This window comes from Cuculus canorus, chromosome 2, assembly GCF_017976375.1.
Source record: "Cuculus canorus isolate bCucCan1 chromosome 2, bCucCan1.pri, whole genome shotgun sequence".
NCBI classification, from domain to species: Eukaryota; Metazoa; Chordata; class Aves; order Cuculiformes; family Cuculidae; genus Cuculus; species Cuculus canorus.
Genome location: NC_071402.1, coordinates 29,377,828 through 29,388,092, shown reverse-complemented (window position 1 = coordinate 29,388,092; position 10,265 = coordinate 29,377,828). Strand labels below are relative to the sequence as shown.

The window sequence follows — 10,265 nt, the reverse complement described above, 5'->3', positions numbered from 1 at the left end:
GAAAATGTCTCTATTTAAACGTGTGTCTACTCATACCGAGTGAAGCGATTGAGTTGAGCTTTGTCTCACTGTGACAGGTCAGAACATGTTCTATAACCATCTCTTTGTCTCTCTCCTCACACTCTTGGTTCCCGAGCTATAGGGTTAGTCTTGGGTTTTTTTGTGTCAGACTTCATACAGCTCACACTATAGAGCTCTTCAAAGAGACTGAATGAAACAGCTCCTTATAAGAAGTTACTATTCTGCCTAACAGATTTATTGCTATTGCTCAAGTGTGTGCCCATCATGATCTCTCTGAAGTTTAATTTTTTTGCCCTGTCAAGGAATATCTGAGTGAATGTTATTTTGTCTGTTTTTTTAGTTAGAATAGAAGTGGAGACCGAGCTCATTCCCATGCTCATGGGTGAGTTCCAATCTTGTTCATGATTCTGGATCAGGGATTGATACTATTCGCAGAAGAATCGTCTCTGACAAGAGGGAAATACTTGTTCAAAAACATGGTGGTCTAAGACTAAGCTGAAGTATCACATTTTAGCTGCCATGTGCCTATCTGAAGTTTGTGCTCACTCTTCTTTACAAATGCATTCCGCCAAACTACGTTAGTCTTTTGACTTCTGTCATCGTGCTTAGCAGGCAAATGGCACGAGGCAGCAAGGGCATAGCAGTCACCTACGTGTAGGGTAATGAGTGAGGCAAGACGTTAGTTACTCATTTCACATGTTCTGTTATCCTAATTGTTGCCACTACATTATGGTAGCCCTGTCACAGACCAAGGCCTTATTGATCCAGTTGCTGGAGACAACAGACTGGTTAGCTGAAAAGAAGTGAACCTAACAGTATGCCCCACTGAATGCAGCTGACTGCAGCAGAGGTAGTATTTTGCCTTTCAAGCAAATCAGTTTTTGGATACGTGGGGAACATGGATTTGCAAATTCTCTGTACTTTATGGAGGAAGTGTGAGGAACTGTAAGAGTTTACAGCACTGCTTTTACTGTATAGTCGAAGACATGCAAATTTTAAAGAAGAAACTATATCCATAGCAACATGTGCTGTAAGACCCCGACACTTGTGTAATTTAATGAAGGCACATCATCATTTTAGTCAAATAACATTTAAATTACATAATGGGGTCAATTGGAAACTGTATTTCTGTTCTCATGTTTTATGTTGTTCCCTGTAGAGTATGACCTTATCTTCTTCAGAACTTTGCCACTGCTGGCTATTAAATAATTCAGTTGTCATTGTTGGAGCCATTTGCAAAGCTGAGTACTGCTTAGCTTGAGAGATGGTGAAACTTGTGTTGTAAGTGTGTGACTTAAATGTATGCAGGTGCTTTATTTTTCCGTGGACTTATGTCTACTGATTCTTTATTAGGTGTTGTGGGTGAAATAAAACACTAATTATCACACAGTTTCTTTGAAAACATCGATAGCATAGCATTATTACAATACTGCTTAATTTCAAGGTGCTTTCTCTATTAATTTAATTTCAGTCAAGTTTGTATCAGCAAAATTAGAACAAGACACGATTAACAAATTAACAATAACAACAATAATTAATCAGTAATTGCTATTAACAGTAGGAATTTCATTGCAGAAAACAACAGACCTCTCATACAGTTACATAAAATCTCCTTGTGGGAAACAGTACTGATTAATTTAACTCTGAAAATTTACTTGGCTTCTTATCACTATGGTTTATGTCATACCTCAGAGGGAATGTGAAAATTCATTAAAATATTTGAAGTATCTTTCATTGTTAAAAGTCATGCATTAAAACCCATAGTTGTCTACCACAAAAAGGATATAGATTAAATCCACCCGAATGTCACAGAGAATTACAACACCTTCTGTAAGGACAGGAATATTGCAGCTAACAAAAAAAGCATGTTCTTATTTTCAAGGTCTTTGTTTGGATGTGTTGCTCTTGATGAGAAGACTGTGCTCCAGATTTGCTTTGGTTGTCTGGAATTAGCCTCTCACCACTCTGCCTTTCAGTGGTTGGGGTTGCCGGTGATTGGTCAGTACAGGACAAGGTGCTTCCCCTTCAGCAGAAGACAGGATTGTGCGGAATTGAGCCAGCTAAATGGGTGAGGAAGGAAGGAATATATTTATCTTTGCACTTTTATACTGTATGTCAGTGAGAAATTGTTATAGTTCCTAACTAACTTTTTATTGAAAAAAAAGAAGTTTTATAATATTGAATTAATCCAGTGGTGAACGAGAATTTACAATGCCGCATAAGTCCTGGAATGTACAACGATCTTTGAATATCCTATTAAACCCTATACCCAGTTTCAGACACTGGTTCCATTGTGCTATCAGCTATGTAGATGCATGGCGTTTTATAAATTAAAAATATCACTATTTGTAAAAGTAAAAACGCAATGCCTTAGAACTAATTCAACTTCACATTAAACATTGCTTTTTATGTTAAACTGTTTGTACCTAATTTCTATTGGATAACCCAATTAATAACACTTTGTAGGAATATTAAGGATCCTTGTAATACCCAATTCATTTCTACATGAATGCTTTTTATTTTCAAAGATTCAAAGCATTTAACTAGACTTATCTGGAAAGATACTAATTCAAACACCTTTGGAAGGTCAAGTGGCAATAATTGAACTGCATAAGACAGTTTCATAAAGAGTGTAGAACAGAAAGACTACTTACATTAGTAAGGCCAATGAGGAATATTTAGCTTCTCCTACAGACGTTATTAGGAAATAATGCAATTAAACAATTGGTACAACTCCCAACCACTTTACAATAGCACTGAATGAAGAACTGTACTCTGGCTATTTGATCTTGTGACACATCACAAAACTCCCTGCTTGGGCAGGTTTTTGGCTGAGATTTAATGAGAATATGAATTTTGTGGGAGAGTCTTGTAGAAATGAAGATGAAAAGAATTCAGCTTTCTGCCTGGCTTCTGCTTTGGGAAACACGGAAGCACAAGAAAGCTTAAAAAAGCAAATCACCTTTCTTAGAGAAATGGAGCAGCTCCACCAATCTGAAGTCATCTCAAGTCACAAGACTTTGTAATATGTGAGTAGCTTAACCTGGCTGAAGCAGAATTGTGTTTATTAAGAGCAATAGTGTGGTGTAAAGGTAGATCTCATTTTACAGTAAAAATGAGACAAAGCTAGTAAGATTCAGTAATACAATGTAAAGTGATAATTCCCTTAGAGCTAGAAGACAAGAACAGTCTTGTTCCTTGTAATACTATACCTGCTCTGAGCTGATAGTAATTGGCTCTTTTAGGATAATCCATATGACACTCTCATGGAGGGGAGGATGAGTCAGAGAGCCGTTGTATGTCCAGTAATCCAATGATTTAGGCAGTAGGCTTGAAGGATCAAAATTAGAAAAGGGAGCTTGTTTACCCTGTGAAAGATACGCTGGGTTAATGAAACTGATGAATTAGACAGGATTTACATCTCAGGCTACAAGTGAGCGTGTCCTAAATCAGAGGAGGTCATTTCAAAACACTGTTGTTTTCTCATAGCATCGGAGGAGAGTTGCTTGCCTGGGTGAGAGGTTTGACACAGATATATCTAGGCTGGCACCAACAACAATGAGCAGAGTTATAAAAAAACCCAAAACAAATGAACAAAAACCAGTCCCCCTCAAATGGTATCAGATACCAAAGAGAAAGTGTTCAGTTATTACTGACTAAAGAGTTATTTTGGTTTCGTTTTTTTTTTCAAAATACTGAATTCTGTGCTCCCGAGCAAGAAAAACAGTATATAACTAATTTGCAGGTCTGTGTTGAGGCTGAAGGGAGAACATACATGTGGACAATGTTTGCAGGTTCGGGATCAAAGTCTACCTTCCTTTTTAAAATCCTGTGGGAAATGCTATATAGTACTTTTAACATGCTTCAACAAAATTCAGATTTTCAGATACTATCTCTGCTTAGCTTGTGCCTTTAGTGGGAACAGTCACTGCTTTACAAGAGAGATTAAGAAATATGCAGTTCTGGTGTTATTTCTTCTCACCTTTTTCCCCTCCTTTAACTAAGCAAAACTTCAGTTTGGTTGATGTGAGGCTTGTGTTGGTGGACACCAGGGACGATTTTAAATAGACAGATGGATGGAAGCATGGGATCAGGTAGGAATCAGGAACTATGTACTCTTTGAACTTTGCAGACAAAGAGCCCATAGCTGCCTTCAGGGTAGGGTCCCAACAATGCAAAATATGTGATGGCAACCCATAAACCCATGTCCCGGATCATGCTTTCAGCTCCCACGTCTCAACAGCTTTCTTCAGCTGAACCAATGCATTATTACGAAGTCTTCAAAAATGCAGATGAGAGACCTTGGATATTTTAATTGATATCATGATAATATACAGAGTATATTATATATTATCAGAGTATATAAGGCTGTGATGAAGTTTACCTTAGTCTTTACTGAATCCAAGGCCTCCAAGATACCCTTCAGGTTTTCATTGCATAAGCCAAGCTGTAAATAAAAAAATACTTTAAAATCCAAAATACGTAAAAATAATTTTATCCTAACAGAATCATGAATAAGAATATTAGTGTGAAAATAATCCCTGGTTTGGAAGTGTGTCATTGCTTTGATCATATGTACTTATTCTGGCAATTTGCTTTGAAAGCATTCAGAAAGATGGTTTTGCTGGTATTTTTTTTGTAATGTAAATTATAAGTAATTGCATTTTAGCAGTATATAATAATATTTATTCTTATTTTATTATATTTCCTTAATATAAAAAAGCCCTTAGTAATAATGAATTATTCTTCTTGTCCCAGTTGGTTTTAAAAGGCTAAATATGTCATGTGCATGGAATCAAGATTTCTTGGAGTTCTGATTCAGAATTCTCTTTTCTGATTAATAGACAGTAATAGCACATGTAACTCAAACTACTTTTCTATGAAAGTTTGCATTGCTATAAATGGATTGGAAAGCAAACACAAAAAAGTGTGAGCATTGCCTGTTACAAAGGTAGATGAAACAGCACAAGCTCGCTGGCCACTCATGCCTCTAAACAGCTGTTCTTGATAGGTCTGTGGCTGAAATGGGGATTTGGGTAAAATATCCATGCAGAAGCATGTAGGGCAAAGCTGGCAACATAGGCTAAATCAGAATAAGAGGCAGTCACCTCCACCAGTTTAACACAGGGACGTATTTTTCCTAATCCTCATCCACAGTTTTGACAGGGAAAGGGAAGAGACACACATGTGTTTTCAGTATGTCAGTAACTGACCTTCAGGAAAACAGTGACAATTGCCAAGCCATCCGGCTTGTCGAAAGCCTCAGCTACATTCGAATACTTGTCTGCATTCCAGTGAATGAGATGAAGCTGAAAAGCAATCGACAGAATCATTTTGGATGGTTCTATTGCAAAGAAATGACACAAAAAGAGCAAAATAGTTAGAAATGCCACTCTGCCCTCTTAGGTTCTGATTGTGAAACTGAGAACTTGCTTATGAATGTAAGATTTATGGTGTTCTGCTGAATTGCCCTGGCATTGTCAGGACTTATACTCAGGCTTTATCTTGGGGCAGGCAGAACTGCACGTAGTCCTGAAAGCAATTTAGGGGTAAGTACACAGAGATGTGGAAACTTACAAGTGACATATATTTTTCTAATTCTACTGCTAGCAGTGTCCTGTGCGTGTCTTTATTTCCATGTCTTTGAAAACGTAATACATTAAATAGCATTTTGAGGTGTGTAATCACTTTATTACACATGCTGCACTATTTACTCACAATAGTCCCGTTTACTGCAAAAGATTGATGGTGTGGCCATGAATGTCATGGTTGTAGAGAGTTTATATTCAATACAGATATTTCAATAACTTCATTTTTTACAGTATTTGCTTTAATAGAGTTTTAAGGAGATTTTTTTCATCCTAGTATGTTGCTTATTATATCTTGAGCTATTTTCTTGTGAAAGAGAAATTTTGAAAAACTTGCAGAACTTGGAAATCATAATAATTTCTTTAAATGTTGTCTCACCTCTGAATATATCTAGTAATTCACTATCAACTATGTGACTCTATGGCAATAGTCTAGTCCAGGATGATTTGTATAATGCTCCAGCAACATGGTCACAGAAAATATAAAAACTGCTTAAAACACAATGAAGATATTCTAAATTACAGAGACAGAATACGGAAATTACAAAATAATGCACAGAATTTTACAGTTAAGTTTTTTTTAAAAAAAAGTTCTGTTACTATTTAAAGCTGAATTCTGTCTTTTCAACTTATTTAAATTATTGATTCAAAGCACAGCAATAAACACTTAATCATGTGCTGCTTAAACACAGCTTAAGTGTCCTATCTCTTTACAGCAGAAAGCAATTCCAAAGGGACACCCATTTTTTATCTTGGCTGTATCAAATGAGATAACTTAAACACTGTCAACAGTAGAAAATTTTGTATCAGGAACACACTTCTGGCTGTGTGTTCCTAATGCCTAAATTAAAAATGTATTACCCATCTCATTAGATTTTCATGTTGTAATGTTCCTAAAATCTAAAAAGCTGCCAAAGACAACATAAGATGGATTGAACATGAATTGTTTGTTGGCATATTGATGACTATTAGCAGGACACTAAGACACCGGAAACCAAATAAAATCTTTAGAGGTTGAGTTTAATTTTTGTAAAACAGGCTTTGTTTCATTATCTGAAGACATTTAATGTATTTGACAGCTGCTAGGGCCCTCACTAGATAACTTTTTAACCTGTTTTTCTTCTGGGTTCCCTTCCCCTTCCCTCTGTTCTTGAAAAGCCGGGAAAAAAACACCCTACAGTGATGAGCATGCTTATAGATTTGAGGAGCTCAAGCTACAGTTACAGTGGGGCATTGGCTAATTAGGCTCTCTAAAAAGCAGTTGATCTAGTATTAAGCTGAATGTACTTGTACAGCTGACCTTTTTAACATTTAGCAGGTGTTACTTACTTTTATACCTGGACTTTTCAGTCCTATTTAATATTTAAACATGTGTTTAGATTATCTAAATTTAGATTAATAAGTACTGACCACAAATCCCAAAATAATTATCAAAGCTATCTGCATAAGATTTTTTTTTTCTGTCCTAGAAATAATATATGTGAGTAGACTTCAAAAACTTGACTTTGACTCTTCTGTCATTGACTCTACCTCTGAGGCATATTTCCTTCCATCCACCGTGTGCTCTGAACCTTGCTCATCCGTTTGGCCCCAGTGGAAATGAAACTGCCGCAATCTGTATGTTGCAGTGAGAGGCCCGCCTGTCAGCACTGCAAATACATGAAGTAAGGCAAAAAAAAAATCAATAAAGTTTTCCTAACAGACAAGTTATAAATTTCAAAGATTTTATAACTTGTGAGCAGTTTTCTCTGTGTTAACATGCTTTGATATTAAAGTATTTTTAAACATTTGGAGAAGAAACAAAAAAAAAAATTTTTTTTTCAGTTAAGCTGAAGTTATTGCACATTTTAATTGTAGGTATGTATATGACTGTATTGGTTATAGTATATCTGCATGACTCCTCAATACGGTTACAAAATTCAGGTGAAACATATGTGAAGACTCCAGCAAAAAAAAAAAAAGGAAAAGTAAAGTAGAAAAAAGAGCAGTTAGCCAGAAACAGTAATTGGATTTTAATAACTGCAGAAGAAACAGTCCTAACTTATGGAATTCTCTTCCACTAAAATTTTTATTATTTATGATAACATTTTAAAAATCTCTTTCTTCACAGAAGTAGCAGTTATAGGTACTTGACATTTTCTGAATTTAGATTGTGATGCCACAGGTGTACTGAGATGGTATTAACATTGTTGATTGGTAATCATCATTAATTCTTTGTTTACAAGCCCATAAACATGCATTGATTCCTGCGGTGGTGATAGGCACTTGTAATTGTGCATGATGCTTAGAACTATGTGCCTGGAGTTCTCACAGCACTTGCAGTATCATACACCAGCACAAAGAAAGCTCCTCCTTTGCTATCAAAGTAATAAGACTCTCTGAAGGAAAATAAAACTTAGTCCAGAGTGATTTCATATTGAGCTGTACTGTAAGTAGCTTTTACCTATGTATAAATCTCCCAATGCATGTTGATCAAAAAAAGAACAATTTAATTGTGTTTAGAAACTTTCCTCCTACCTTTATCTCTCCAAATAAGTGATTATCCTGGAGGTTTCCTACTGGGAAATTACCTGTTCTTTTGCCATTAACACAAGAACGCTTGCCAACAACTCCTTATTTCAAAGAACGTAATTTTGCTCTTCTGTTACACTCTGAGTGTTGTCAACTAGTGTAATGAAATTAGCAAGCCTACCCTCATCTATAGAACTATTCCTGAAATGCAGCCAGGCTTGTTTTCTATATAAATTAGAGAAGGCGATTAAAAAAACCCTCATCTCACATCCGCCTCCCCAAATTCCCTTTTTACTAACCCGATTGATTGTCTTTGTCCTCAAAATTCACATGGAATGAATGGCCAACATTGACAATCTCTTTGCATGTGGAAGGCTTCCAAGTGATCCGGAGAATCCCCAGAGATGCATCTCTTTTTACTTCGTTGGTCTTAATATCAATAGGAGATTGACGGTCTCCATTGGCAATAGGGTACAACTTGTGCCAGTGCTCAGGTCCTAGGCAAAATAAATAATTGAAATTTTCAACTTCTGTATCAATACTGAATTCACAACACTTTCCATTGGAACTAACTGTATACATAACACAGGTACTTGGTATGTTAATCCATGTAATTCTGAAGAATTTTTATAAGGGAAAGAAAGAAATGTTAATATATTATAAATAAATCTCATTTTCTATTACAGATAGCTTTTACCATTGTTGCCTTGATAGCTCCAGTTCAAACTTGCCATTTTTTTCTCCTTGCAAGGTACTGTCTTCTTGAAAAAGAAACTGCTGATGAAAGCCGTTAAGGCAAGGTCTCTGATTTGGTGTTCTGAATTTCTAACTTCCACCTGGGCTTTTATATGCCTGTTTAAACAGTAAAAGACAGAAATATTTTCTAACCAACCTTTATTGTTTTCAGATGATTTGAGAATAGCATGAGAAACTGTGATAAGAGAAAGGATTGTAATAAGGAAACAGTGTAGCCTGTAACCTGTTTACTTTTTGATTCAGTACATATATTAAGACAGATATGAGTTAGATGCCAAATTAAAATATGCATCATTCTAACTGTTCAAATGTTCTCCAAAGAACTTTGCTCTAAATCTTCACATTTCAAAGGATTATTATGGTATAAAAGTGCAAAGTACACAGAAAGTAATGGATTCTCAGCCTTTTTGAAAATCCATGTCAATTATTTAAGATATCTATGTGTGGATTTTAGAATATTCATTTTGACATTGACTAAAAACCAATCAATCTCTGTAGCTTGTAGTGGTGGAAAACGAATAACAAGGTCAGCATGCAACAAAATGGTCAATAGATTATTAAACATTACATTAATATGACTAGCAATGATCTCATTAATAAAAGAGGAGATCCAAAGCCTACTAAGTCCTACTGGCTTCAGATATTTTGGGAATGATCTCAAGCCTCTTTTTGTACTGCTGGGAATCTTCAAAGCAATCTTCATGGGGACTGACTCTTCATTAAGTCCACGATTGAAGTTTAGCTTCCAAAGTTTTCTTCTGAAGAAGATTCTATCTTATAGTTCAAGAATATTTACACACAATATACCTATTCATTCAGTAATAAGCTACCATGCCCTAACCCGACTCTTTGTTTTACAGTCAAGTTCTACCAACATACCGGGTTTGTTTGGCTTCATCTCTGTCTCATACATGCTTAAAAGCAAGATTGTATTTTTTGGTCCATATACTTGACACGTACCATGGCATAGTTAAATAGTTGTGGTATTATCTGTTTTTGTAACCATATGAACTGAATGTAGGGAGTAATTATTTCTATATAAAATAATGTTCATCATAGGCTATGTAAACATTGCCTTGTCATCCTGCGTTGCAAAAATGGAACCTGTTGACGTTTTTCTGTTTTTCACACTCTTCTCAGTAATAGGAAACTACTATATCTGCCTTTCCAGATGTCCACAGCTGACGTCAGGAATTTCAGATACCCTTGTGCAAGTAATTTTATAACCTGTAAAACTTGTGGCATTGATGCCTAGGAATATGAAAGCTTTTAGGTGCATCGTAGTTATAGGCAGATTGCAGTTTTCTGTTAATTTTTTATTGAAAAATTATGTTGTATGAGAATGGAAAGTGTTCAAAGGAAAATTGCCACCACAAACTTCTGCTGTAA

General features: G+C 35.8%; 1 protein-coding gene across 1 annotated transcript; it reads right to left on the bottom strand.

Annotated features, from left to right (window-relative positions):
• Positions 1 to 1,105: 1,105 nt before the first annotated feature.
• On the bottom strand, positions 1,106 to 9,871 carry CA1 (carbonic anhydrase 1). The gene is made up of 8 exons (XM_009558086.2): positions 9,756 to 9,871; positions 8,818 to 8,972; positions 8,420 to 8,617; positions 7,140 to 7,258; positions 5,235 to 5,330; positions 4,406 to 4,468; positions 3,234 to 3,389; positions 1,106 to 2,081 (listed from the first exon to the last, which is right to left on the bottom strand). The coding sequence occupies exons 2-8, from the start codon at positions 8,852 to 8,854 to the stop codon at positions 1,971 to 1,973; spliced, it is 780 nt and encodes a 259-aa protein (XP_009556381.2). The 5' UTR covers positions 8,855 to 8,972; positions 9,756 to 9,871; the 3' UTR covers positions 1,106 to 1,970.
• Positions 9,872 to 10,265: the final 394 nt, after the last annotated feature.